Here is a 13,992-nt window from a genome sequence, read left to right as displayed (position 1 = left end):
TGCCGTCCTACACTTTCTTTTCTAACTGCCTGAAAGTTCTTCCAATCAAGACTTGCACTTTGCCGGCTACAGCTTCTTTTATTCCACCTGTTTCAGTCAGTCTTGAAAAGCAAGACTGATTTTTTTTTTCATTTGGCTATTTTAAGCTACAACTGGCTACCACAGTCATGTTTATGAGACTTCACCTTAAAGCTTTCCACCCCGTGCCCAGCCTAGGTATCTGAAGAACACAGAGGTCACGTCACAATATCTACCTATTAAACATAGCATCCCAGAATTTATTTTCCACCTGGTTGCTGTTTGAACTTTTTATGCCTGGCTCACCCTCATCTTTACCGGGTCATCTTTAAAAATGGCTTCATAAATGGAGTTGTCCTAGTTGGATAAATAAATATATGTAGGTGTTCAATATATACATACGTATCCATCCAAAAATGCTAACCAATTCAAAAAGATAAATTCAGGGAACTTGTACGGATTTATGAAATGGGAAGTAAAAAGTCCAGACTCACCTTAAACTTTTGAAGTTAGATTCACCAAAGGCACTTTCTCTGTTAGTCTGCTTTTCCTCGGTCCACTATAAAACACTGAACTCTACATTATGTTGTTCTGACCCCATATACTTTTCCTTGCCTTTCATATCATGGTCTTTGGGAATTATAAATTAAATCCCCTGAGTCAGAAGAGTTAAGTGAATCCAAACTCCTTAACATACTCCTGAGCAAAATCTAATCAAAGTTTGTGATAGTAATAGCATTTCCTTAATTTCCATGCTGAGTTACAATGTTAAAAGATTATTTCAATTATTTTCTGAGGTATAAATGTTTCTTACATTATACATTTTAGGTTAATCATTATTGATGAGTTACATAGATTAGGACCCTTCTAGTAACTTAGGACCAACTGTTCTTCTAGAATAGTTGTATTCTATCAAGATTTGATGTTTTTTTTCTGCTACCATGAAATCATAGGGTATAGATGAAAATGCCATTTTTAAGAACTTGATTAGAAATTAATTATTTTTAAACTAAGTCCTGTGGCCATAATAGGGATGTGGGGGAAAAAAGGGGCTCTGAAGTAGACAAAGTTTAATTTTAGTTCTGTAATTTGTTTAAACTGGATGAGTAACCTCAGGCAAGAAACTTACCCTCTCAGAGCTCTGTGAAATGGAACTCCTAATCACCTGTGAAGAAGAAATAACCTACCCAGAAATGCTTAGCCCACTGCCTGGTATATAAAGATATGCAGTAAATGTTGCTTTTTCCTCCCATTTACTTGGGGTTTTTCTTCTTCCTAATACTCCCTATCTCAACCCGTGTTTACTTCCTTTTCTCAACCACCCTGACTTTACTAATCACCCTGTTCATCATTTAAGATGATGAATTCATAAGGTCAACTACCACACCCACAGTACCTGGAAAAGTACCAGTTGATACTGGTGTCCATAATGGAAACCTGAATGAATTGGACAATCCGTATGCGTGGGCACACAGTGGTGATCAGTGCAGGGCCACTGTGGAACTCAGTCTAGGACAAAGACAGAATTTAACAAGAAGTGACAAAGTATGAAGTGTCAGGACAGACAACGACCAGGACACTCTGACCTCTGCCTCTGAGGTTGTGGGCCCATCTGGGGAGGAAACCTCCTAGAAGGGTGTATGACCCAAGCTCTAGACCTTGTGACATGAGCAGTGGACCAATGACAGTTCCAGTCTTTCTTAACACCCCCCACCAAAAATCACACAACTGTTTCCTCATCTGTGAAATAAGAATTAAAATACCGATGCCACCCACCTAAAGCCAGTTTAGAACACATTTAATACTACTTAAGAATTAGACTCTATTTTAATAGTAAATACCAAGATCATGTCTCTGTAATAAAAATGGCCAAGCATGAGCAGCTCTGAAAAGATGGGTCATAAGGTTGCTTTTTGTTTAAACAAGTAAACAAAGTTTGGGTACCTTGGCTAGCTGGTATTTGTTGTAGCCTTATTTATCAAAATAGGAGTCTGCAGTTCATCAAATAGAACTTGATTTCTGAAATGTTGTGGCTGTGAGAAAAGACGTAAAGAATTAGACCTGTAAAATAATTTCTTCAAGTGTTCAACTTCCCGCTCGCAATTTTTACTTCAAGGATGTGGTGGTGTCGAAAAATACGACCAGGAAAAAGAGAGACCCTCATTTTGAGTTTTCCTAAATTTTTCCCGAGAGGCCTCAGTATCCTAAAGATCTTATTCTTACTTTCCAACTGCCTTCATGAAGAAACAATTCTTCCTCATCTAAATTATGCCTTAACAAAAAGTCATGCCCACTTTCCATTAGTTCCTGACCCCAGTGTGGCAAACTCTCTCTCACCCAGACTGTTGTCAAATGTTTTGAGGTGAATGTTGAGATTATTTGTAAGTCATTTTCTTAGATTAAATCAAGACTGGAGTCATTTCATAGTGAAAGTGCAGAGACGGCTCCATCTAAATACGGCTTTGCTATTTTTAGTTTATACTTTTTGGAGCTGTTGTCATTTGTTCATGCCATATTTACTGCAACGGGGTTGAGTTTTTTTGTATTTTCGGTAATCGATTTTATGAGCTAGTTTACATATTGATGTTAACATGGAAATGTTATGCCTTGTTTTGTTCTGTTCATTTCCAGGGCCCTAATTCAGTCATGATTGTCCTTGTCATGCTGTTGAATATCGGGTTGGCCATTCTTTTTGTTCACTTTCTAACTTGATTGGAATTAGGAAAGGTAAGAATAGCCTTAATTTCTACATAAAAATCCGTTTCTAACGTTCTTTTCCCATATTCAATTTTTTTTTTTTTTTTTTTTTTTAACAACTGCATATTGTCCTTCACTTTCATTTTGGCTGTGCCTGAATGTGATTCAACATAGTTACTTAATGATATAACTGTTTTGACCCCTCAGTGAAGTCATGACAACTAGCGGTGTTAGCCCACACTTCCCTGCCGTGGCGTCATCAGCCCTTTAAATGGCACACCCCAGTCAGACTCAGACTCAGGGAAGGAGGCTTGGAATTAGGATGGGATCGCGAAAGAGATGACACTTGGAAAATTCAGCCAGAGGACCTGTTCATGTTCCCCTGGGAATGCTTTGTGGCTTTGGGGTCCTCTGGGAGCTGAAGCAAGCAGCCGTGTTGGAGAGCAAAACTTAATAATCATTCTTTTTTAAAATCTGCTGAAGCAGCCCCATCCGGCGAAGTTCTTGGCATTGGCTACTCCATCTGTCCTAGCAGAGTGTGACTAAACTGGAAATGTATGGAGCTGCATTTTTTTTTTTTCTTGATGGAAGTCAACAGCTGCCTTACTATTTTGCCATCGGACGTTTTTAGTAGGGAGCTGGGGAAACGAGCGACTGCCCGAGGAATGCGGTCGGAGGATTGTGTTGCTGTGGCCACGGTTCCAATGCTCACTCCTGTCTCATTGGAAGAAATAGGTAGCAGCATCACTCACCAGTCTTATGCCGTGACCTGCTGCTTTAACATCTCCTGGAATGTTCTGGGAGAGAACGTTTCGTTGGCTTGTGCACGACTATGTTCATTTTTGCCGTTTATTGAAGTAGGATGTATAGTCCTCTACAACGTGTGGTCCCGGCTGGATGAAACACACTTGTTGCATCTCAAGGAAAAGAAACGACACAATTCTAGAGAAGATGTGTTCATTTCGATAGCAATACATCATTGTTTTCACGTCATGCAGTCTTCCAAAACCTGTAACAGGCTGTTTAAAATTTAGCAATGTGAAGGCATTATACCTTCCTAAGAAAAAAATTGAAATATTTTTAACATTACCGAGATGGATTATTTATGCACTTAGGAGGTGCTAAATTTTAAAAGCTGAAAGACAACAGAATTCTAAGAAGTATAGTCAAAGTGTTGCATGGATTGCAGTAATCGGTGTTTAAAGGATTCAGTTTCATTGCTGACGTACTTTACAACCAAATAAAATCTTGTCAGTGACTATGTTAATTCCCATGAAAGTTAAGCAAGATGCTATTAATAACTGCTCTAATCTTTTTTTTTTTCCTCCAACTTAAATTTTTGTTGAATACATTCAGGTAGAGCATAAAGCTTTGTTAAACCTCTGCTTCTCGATTTTATGCCTTTCGTGTCCTTCAAAGTCCTTTCGTAATTTTATTTCACATTTTAAAGGTTTAGACGTTTTTATTTAAATATTTGTCTTTTGCAGTCCTTTGTTATTCTGACATAATCTGATTTTTTTTTTTTTGCTGTTTTATAATTTATCCTTTATTACTCAAACGCATGCTTACTTAGAGACACTACGTGGTCTTTATAAAAATAATTATTTAAAAAGAAATCAGGGGAGGAAAGGTATCTTAAATCTCTGTAAGACATTACATCGTGGAGAAGGAGCTAGCTATTCCTAAATATTTTTCACAGTCTGCATGGTTTAATCAGATTCTTGTTACCTTGTTTGCTACCTTTTCAATGCAGAAGAGAGAATTCACAGGTTAGCACAGGTGTGGACTGAATGCTTTGTCCCCTGCAGGGCAGTAACCCAGTGGTGTTTCTTGCAGAAGTGCAATATATTGAGAATCCTGGGTGTGACCGATATGGAATAAAGAAGAAAGCAGAAAGAGAGCAAATGAAAATTACAACTTGTATATTTATTTATTTTTTACATTTTGCTTTGACTTTTAAATTTAGGAAGTACGTTTTTTTAGCCAAGAAACGTTTCAGCTCCTGTCAGTCTCCGTACTCTCACTGCGCCTTCCTAACCCCATAGCTCTTGATGCTGGGAAAGCGGATTTTTTTTAAAAAATAAAACAAAATATTTAATCTTATTAAGTGTTTATTTAAAACGTGTAATGCTTTGGAAATAATGGGTAACAGATAACTAAAGGATATGTTTATAAAGTCAGCATGTTCCATTTATAAATATGTGTATGATTTATAAGCTTTTTTAAAAACAAAGCTCAAATTGTTGGTATTTTTCTAAAATGTGCACAGCTGTATTTTACATGAAAGGCTCTTTCTAATGGGTTGTTATACTGTACTCTACATTTTGGACAGCACATGAAGTCTGCCAATGTACTTAATAAAACATGACCTTGTTTATTTAAAGTTTCTTGCTGTGAAAAAGAACTCCCTACCTGTGAGTTCCTTTATTTATAATCCTTGAAACCAAAATGTATAATGTACAGTTTTCACAACTGTATCTGCTCTAATAAAAAAAAAAAGTTGGTTATTAATAAAGTTGCAGGTGTGTTTCCTTTGTGAGTAAATTATGTGGAATTTTTTGATGGTGGTTGTATTAAAAGAAAGATCTGAAAAATTAACAATAGAAATGGGGTGTAAAATGCTCAGAGAAGCCACATGGTTAGGAGGTACTCATACCGTGATATTTTTCTTCCCGGGCGTTTCAGATAATTTTGTAAAATAAGATTCGTTTTTCTGCTGAGTGCCTTCATTATTTGTATTAGGGCCTTATCCGGGGTTTTATGTCTGCTCCTGTTTTTAAGGAAAACCCAGAGTTGGAGTAAATCCCCCTCCTGCTTGGGTACTTTTCAATTAAAGTTTTTGGATCATTGTGCCCCAAATAAATTAATATTTCGCTGTGGCCCCTGTTTAGACACATTTCTGGAAGCTTAAGCACACTGTGCAGTTGAATAAGCTTACTGCCACTAGAGTTTCCAGCCCCCGGGCTCCCTTTGAGGCCGTCCGATGCTGGTCTAGGCAGCCTTGACGCACCGCGAGCTGCCAATGAGGTATATAATAAAAGGACCACCTCCAAAACGGCTTCCCAGGGAGCTGCTGTGGTGCTCTTAAATTCCCAAATTAGTCACTCCTGTTGAAGGCTAAGGTATTGGAGACCCCAACATAAATAATGCGTAAAGTTATCGCCTCTTAAGTTGTAACAGATTTATCAACTTAAATGATTAATCTCCTAGTAAATCCTAAAAGAATGGAACACAGAACACACTGTTTTGGAGCAGGCGGCAAAGGTACAGGGTGCAAGAAAGAGTATTGATTCCAGTTTCATGTCCAAACCACAAGTTTTGATGGCCGAAGCCAAAGCTGGGGTGAAGTCTTTGTGGTTGGGAAATCTGGAAAATATTCTACATGCCCTTTTAATGCAATAGCTATTTCGGGAGCTATGGTAAGCAGGCTCCCCAGGCATACGCTCAGTGCAACTCGCGGCCCTCCTCCCATGCTTCGGAAACTTGTGTAGCCTCCTCTTTCCAACTTACTATGTGGCTGTACACGTGGCATATTTCGCCAATACAGGAACCCAGCAGTTCACCAGGCTGAGTTTCGTGATCCCAGGTTTGTGGTCCAGCATTTCCTTCTTACCCCAAAAGTACTGAAAAGTACTTCAGTGTTCTGTACTAGCCTCTATAGGAGTCTCATTTATGGGAGTAGGAGCAAATAACAAAACATATAGAATAAAATGACTACTGCTGAATGAATGGATATGGATAAAATTCTGGCTACGGTCATGATTAATTGTGGATTTTTCTCAAGCCCAGACCCTGGTTTCCTCATTTGTAAAATGGGCATAACCGTAGCACTTAGCACACACTTCGCAGCGTGGTTGTGAAGGAGAAATGAGCTCATTCATGTTAAGTGCTTAGTACAGTGCCTGGCGCATAATAACTGTTGTGTTAGCTTTTACCAATTGGAGGAACTAGGAAAAAAATTTTAATTTCTCTAAGTGTCTCAAACGCATTAAAAAAATACAGTGAGGGGCGACTGGGTGGCTCAGTCGGTTGAACATCCGACTTTGGCATAGGTCATGATCTCGCGATCTGTGAGTTTGAACCCCGCATTGGTCTCTGTGCTGATAGCTCAGAGCCTGGAGCCTGCTTCAGATTCTGTGTCTCTCTGTCTCTGCCCCTCCCATGCTCACTCGCTCTCTTCCGCACTCTCAAAAATAAACATTAAAAGTTTAAAAAAAATAGATCCCACTATAAAGGCCCCTTTTTAAAGGTTATGCCATAGGTCAGATTATGTTCTTTCCTCAGTGGTGAACACTTAACAGAGTTCCTTCTCTACACTAAAATGCCATTTTCTGTACAGTATGATGTGAGACATTGGCTTTACAAAGAATTTTCACGTCAATGACTCGTTAGATTCTTATGAGATCCCTAGGAAAGAATTCTCCAGTTAATGACTTGCCTGAGGCTACCTGCCAAAATGTTAAAAAAATTATATTAGTCCCAGATCTGACTCTCAATGTGCTATTTCATTTCATATGTTGGTTATCATTACTCCACACTGTCATCCTCATCAACCATAAAAAAGTAGAAAATATGATGAAAGTAACAGTATGGGTTGAATGAACCCATTTTCATAAGTTCCTTAAGGACACTTGGTTGATTTAACTATAGTAAAGTTTATTAAAAGTTCTGAATAATTTATACTCTACTGTTTCATGACTTTTAGTCCGGTATTTATGATATTTTTGAACCTCAGAAAATATTAACTAAAGTTTCACATTTAAATGGTATTTTGGAGTAAGAAGCATGTCATAAATGAATTCTGTGTGTGTGTGTGTGTGTGTGTGTGTGCTTGAACTTGATCTCAAGAATTAACCTGGAAATTGCACATTGTGCCTAAAAGACTTAAAAGATTTAGACAGATACTGTAATGGTCTTTTGATACTTCATCGCAGTGTTCCATATAGTTTCTTCAGTATTCTCTTGAATCCCAAATCTGATTTAGGTCAAGTATTAGAATTAACACAAGAGTGAGGGCCTAACCTTTGTTCGGCTAGTGATTGGTAAAGCAGTTCACTTACTATGATAGTGTATCAATCTTTGCCGAGAATTTTGGAGAGAAGATGTGGAGGGAGAGATAGACTCAGCAAAAGATATGACAGTATTGATGTACAAGTCTTTTCTTATTCCCATCCTTGCCCCAAGCAAACTCATTCATGAAACATCAGAACTGTATCAAGCTTTTGATGGAATTATGATATTTGTTCAAAGGAAAGCAACAGAGGTCTTTGATTTCAGGAATGTAAGTCACATTCCTGCCATTGATGGCACATATTTGGAAGAAAAGAATCTGATAGATAAATATCATAGTCCCGTGCAGTCAAAGTAGAAGCAAAGGTGAAAAGCCAAAGATCATCTAAAATTCTCCAGTTCTGGGCACGTTCTAACAACAGCTTCTGACCGCGGGAGCCAGTACCTGGAATCACGTAGCTGCTGCTGAGATTGATAAAAGCCAAAAAGATGCTCACACATAGCATTGTTGTAGAGCCAACAGGTGTGGACTCCATCCCTTAAGGGCTAGACCTAGCATTTTGAAAACAGTTTTACATCAGATAATTGGGCCAAAGAAAAGCAAAGGTTAGAAACATTCAAATCTATGGAACATTTAAAAGGATAGACAAGTGTCCCTTCAATCTGTTTCTTACTCCTCAGTTCACTGAGACCAAGCAAGAATTTGGGAAGTAATCTGAACACAAGAAAGCCGCAAAGAATGCAGTGCATCTGTGCCCAAAATAAGGTTTGATGCTATCTACATCTGTTTGTCATGATACAAAGTAATGTGGGGGACTCAGCATAATTTTTCATTTCTCACTGTCCACGTCATTTCCCAGTATTTACGTACTTTACAATTTGGTTTTCTTCCATTCGGATTTTTGTGTATAGAAAGAACCCATTTTTTCTAATAATCAGATCTATATTTTCCTTCACAAAAGAGAAGACCCTACACTGTATTTTTGAGTTTCCATTGGCTCACTCCAGCTATCAACAATTTACCTGTATTTGTGTTGACATTCTAAAGACTACCTGAGTAAATTATAAAGGAAGCACTGTAAACCTACTTGCTACCCTGCTCTTTCAGGAGTTTTACTTAATTTTTAACTTTTTTAAAGATTTTATTTTTAAGTAATCTCTACACCCAATGTGAGGCTCGAACTTATAACCCTGAGATCAAGAGTCACATGCTCTACCAACTAAAGTCAGCAAGGCACCCCCCACCTTTTGTTGTTTTTTTTTTTTAAAGACAAGTTTTCAGGAATTTTAATGTGGCCTACGTGTTCACTACACTGCCTGACCCCTCCGTGCCCTGCAAAACCTGAGCTCTCCATTGCACTGAATCATGGTTCTTTGTCAGTCTCCCCAGACCAGCAGCATGCTTAGACATACACAGTTTGCTGGTGCACTTTGACAAACATGTCAACTGAATTGAGGATATTAGTTCAAATAGAGAAGCATAAAAAGGCTTCAATTCAGCCATGCCACTTTCTCAGATGCCAGTTTATGGAACCAGCTACACACTTCCTTATGAGTTGTCCCCCTGTTCATTGGCTGTGCCAGCACCAAACAGCACATGTCCATTTTGGTACACTGTGAGGAGAGTTTTCATGTCTGTAAAATGGGAATAATACCTGCCTCTTAGTGTTTTTATCAAAGTAGAGAACTTCAGTCAACTCCCCAACATGCGGTAGACTCTCGACATCTAGTAGGTAACTATTACATTTAATAGTCTCAATGTTACCAGCAATTTTAACTTATTCTTTCATCAAACATTTGTTATGTTACTGTTGAAATAACTTTCAGGTGCCTGGGTGGCTCAGTCGTTAAGCATCTGACTTCAGCTCAGGTCATGATCTCGCAGTTGGTGAGTTTGAGTCCCACATCAGGTGAGCTCATGTCCCGTCTCAGGTGAGCCCTGCTTCGGGTGAGCTCATGCCCCGCTTTGGGGAAAAACACAAGCCCCAAGTGAGCCCTGCTTTTCTCTCTCTCTCCCCCACCCTGTCTGTGTCTCTCTGCCCCTTACTCACTTGTGCCCTCTCTCTCTAAAAAAGAAGAGAAATAAAGGAAAGGAAAAGGAAAAAAGAAAAAGAAAAGCACACATTCTAAGCCCACAATAGAGCCTCCTTTGCCTGGAGTGCTATGTCAACAATCAGAACTTGAAAGAGAGAAAGAGAGAGATAGAGACAGAGAGATAGAGATAGAGATAGAGATAGAGGGAAGGAAGGAAGGAAGGAAGGAAGGAAGGAAGGAAAAGAAAGGAAGAACATTCTAAGCCCAAGATGGAGCCTCCTTTGCCTAGGGTGCTATGTCAACAAACCAGAACTTCAATAACTTTTGAATCGCTGTAAATGTTCCATTTGACCAGAAACACAATATATCCAGTCGGCCAATCCCCACACCCCAAGCCAACTCTGGGTCTGCTCACGCCAAACAAGGTTGAGTGTTGTGGCCCCAACCAATCAGATACTTTCTATTTTTCCTCATTCCTGTTCTTTATATTTTAACCTATAAAAGCATCCTGACTTCTACCCTATTTTGCAGTTCTCCAGAGGGAGACTGTTCACTTTTTGAAATGTTAAATAAAGTTTGTTTACATCGCCTAAATTGTTTTCTTGAATATTTTTAATAGTACTTAACTGGTGTTTATTTAAATTCATTGAAATGGAATTCTTTGTTCATTAAGCATCAGATCCTCCTGCACTAAGGAATGCATTCTGCATATAGAATCAGTTGGACCTCAAATAGTTAAAGGAGTTCTTTCTCAAAAGCAAAGGACAGACAATAAAAATCGGGGCTCTTACTGATCAGAAGATACACTAGTGAGCGTTGATGCATTTCTCATTAGAAGCTTAGGCATGCTTGAATACGGAACACTCATACTAGGTACAACTGTTCATTAATGTCTATTACTCACAAAAACTGTACAATAAGAAGATACAATTAAAGTGTACGAGAAATGAGCCTGACACAGATTTGCCACAATGATTATACTCTTGGTTGTAGGAACAAACTTCCTGATACAGGTAGAGCATCAAGATGTTCACTGATATGCAGAAATGTGTTAATGGACCTAGCTATTATGTTTAATCACTATGATTATGAACGTAGGCAAATGGCTCTGTCTTTCAATGAAATTAAAATACATTTAATCAGAAATAGCATAGCAAAATATCATAATGTCAGATCTTCCAGTAGCATCCATTAGTGTATAAGTTCATTAATATTTATAAAGAAAGAGGATAAGAAGTTATCTGCTCAGTTCAGGGTATACATCTTGATAGCTTCTCTCAAATCCTGCATTCAGCTGAACTTGGGTGCTTTTCTTCAATAGAAAAACAGGAAAAAATTCTCCTGTTTGAAACATATTTCACTCACTATTTTAAGGAAAACCTGACATGAGATGAAAGTCACCTCCCGGGACTTTAAATAGCTTTTATATCATGAAAACACACACAATTTTTTTTTTCTTCTCACCAAATCTCATGCTATATAGACCACAGCAGGAAGGAAACTCTATTTCAGTGGTTTTCAAACTTCAGTGAGCATTAGAATCATCTGGAGGTAAAACATTGCTGAGCCCCACCCAGTTTCTGATTTAGTAGTTCTGGGAATTTGCGTCTCTAATTTGTTTCCAAGTGATGCTGATGCCGCTGGCCAGGGGACCATGCTTTGAGAACCATTGCCTATATAATCAAGCAGTGTACAAGTATGAGGTACCAACTACAGTTAGGTAAAGAAGAGAAAGTAGAAAAAAATGCATACAACACGTACTAACATCTGGTATCACAATATTATTTGATCCTTGTAATACCTAAGGGAACTAGGAAGCATTTTCCCCACTTTGCATACAAGAAACCCAAGGCCAAGGTGGGTGAAGAGAACTGTTTGACAAAACACAGCTAACTAGCAGAGCCAACAGTCCCACCCAGGTACCTGGGGCTCCAAGTTCTGGGCGTCCCTTTCCCCTACATCTCAGCAGCTCTGAGTCTGTCCTCTAGCCACCAAAAGGTTAGAACACAAGGCACATTGCAAAGTTATTCTGACTGCTATCAGGCAAAATATGAAGGTTGAGTCCTCGGGGTTACTTGAAACAAAACACTGATATCTAAGGTTGAAGGTAATGCATTGTCCATGACTTGAATGAGGGTCATTCTCAAATCCATGTAGTGGTTTATCTATAGACATTTCTCAAACCACATATGAAATTGGACCTCATTCTTTTAAGATCTGCACACTCAAATGCTTCTGTTTTATCAGATGTGCTCACATTTGTAAGCCTACACATAACTCTGTCCATCTGTGTAGTATTTCTCCCCTAGTTTTGACAGGAAAAAGAAAACAAAACTATGCCATTAAAGACGACAACAGCATCTGCACATACAGATTCCATCACGTCCTGCCGACCTTCCTCATCCACCACCATGCTAGAAGAGGAAACCCGATTCAGCGAAGAGAGAAGGCAGAGATTGGCAGGAAGCAAGGGGGCTTTTAGGAAAACATCCTGATCCTTATTTTTGTCAAGAGATGTGTGTGGGATTTAGGAAATTACTCCTTCAAAGAGCATCAGACAAGTTCCCTACCGGCCTCAGAGGGTCTATCTTCAACACTGAGATTTTCCACAAATGCCAAGAATAGACAATATACAGAAGAGAAATACACAATGGTCAATAACCATGAAAGATGTTCAACCTGACTTGTAGCCAGGGAAACACAGATTAAAATAATGAGGTTTTCAAAATCCAGTGCCTGCGACACTGACTACATTCTTAGTTGAGATGGAAAAAGGGCTTGATGTGGAGTCAGCACTGATCTCAACTCTAGACATCTTTACTTTCTCACTCTGGGAACCTTTCCCAAACTCCAAGGAATGTCCCTCCTCGATGACTCCAAGCCACGCTGCTTGATTTTTATCCCTTTACTGCATGAACCATTTGTGTTTCAAATCTGTCTCTACTACCAGGCTGTACATTCCTTGCGGGTAGGGACTTTGTCCCATGTCTCTACCCACCAATGCCTGATACATACGTATGTCCAGTAAGACTGATGAATGAATTAATAAAACTGACATAACCTTGCCCACTTGGACCACTCACTTGCTGATGAAAGAAAGCCATCTTCTGCAACATGCTTTGAGGACATGACACTTACCATATTAATATTAGTAAGCTATATGTGGGGGGGGAATGAATGTTTGTGGAAGAGTAAGAAGTTTTAAGCATGTGTAGAAATCCTGTTCAGGTGTCACTCATTTCTACCTGGCAAAAATTATGACTGAGAGCCTTTGTAAAAGCAGTTGGCCAAGTTAATAGATAATATATCCAAGAAGGAAAATAGGTAATCCACCTTGATTAAGAAAATGATTTGTAGGGGCACCTGGGTGGCTCAGTAAGTTAAGCTTCCAACTCTTGATCTCAGCTTAGATCATGATCTCACTGTTCATGAGTTCAAGCCCTGCATCGGGTTCTGTGCTGATGGCACGGAGCCTGCTTGGGATTCTGTGTCTCCTTCTCTCTGCCCCTCCCCCGCTTGTGTGCTTGCTCTCGCACGCTCACGCGCGCGCTCTCTCTCTCTCAAAATAAATAAATAAAATCTAAAAGAAAAAGAATGGTTTCTAATAAACAAGAATAAAGTTTCAGTTAGGCAAGATGAGTAAGTTCTAGAGATCTGTTGTACAACATTGTGCCTATAGATAACAGTACTGTATTGTGACCTTAACAGTCTTTTAAGAGGGTAAATTTCATGCTGTGTTCTTACCACAATAAAAATTTTAATTACTTCTTAACACCTTGAAATATTTTCAGGCATTTAGGATTAAGTGGATGGCGAATGGATGCCAGGTGCTTATTATGAGATGAGAGTTCCTGATTCTTTATTTGCCTCACAGTGGCAACTGTCGAGGGGAAGAAAAAATGGACAGATTAGAGCAACACTGAGGAGACAGAATTAACCCAAAGTGGTGATTTGGTATGGAGAATAAAGGAAAAGTAGGATTCCAGAATGGAATCCAGGGCTCAGGCTTGAGCCATTGAGCGCTAGTTAGAGTCCTTAACTAAGACAGGGAAGATAGGAGGAGGTATGCCCAGATGGCCTGAAGACATGGAAGTTAGTTTGAGACATGGTGCACCTGATGGGCTTGCAAGATGGGAACAGCAGCGAGAATGCCATTGGGTATAGAGGCCCAAAGCTCCAGGAATTCTGTGATCAAGATGTGCACTGAGCATGTGGTGAAGGGAATGTGCAATG

At 39.2% G+C, this 13,992-nt stretch overlaps 1 protein-coding gene across 1 annotated transcript in view; it reads left to right on the top strand.

Annotated features, from left to right (window-relative positions):
• The window catches only part of JPH1 (junctophilin 1), a 122,119-nt gene that overhangs the window by 77,901 nt on the left and 30,226 nt on the right, over nucleotides 1-13,992 (top strand). The window contains 2 exon segments of the mRNA XM_042923738.1: nucleotides 2,650-2,704; nucleotides 2,707-2,745. Of these exon segments, the coding sequence (XP_042779672.1) occupies nucleotides 2,650-2,704; nucleotides 2,707-2,745 (94 nt within the window).

The sequence above is a fragment of the Panthera leo genome, chromosome F2 (assembly GCF_018350215.1).
Source record: "Panthera leo isolate Ple1 chromosome F2, P.leo_Ple1_pat1.1, whole genome shotgun sequence".
Taxonomy (NCBI): domain Eukaryota; kingdom Metazoa; phylum Chordata; class Mammalia; order Carnivora; family Felidae; genus Panthera; species Panthera leo.
Note: the sequence above shows the minus strand (reverse complement) of the source record. Positions and strands in the feature narration are given on the sequence as shown.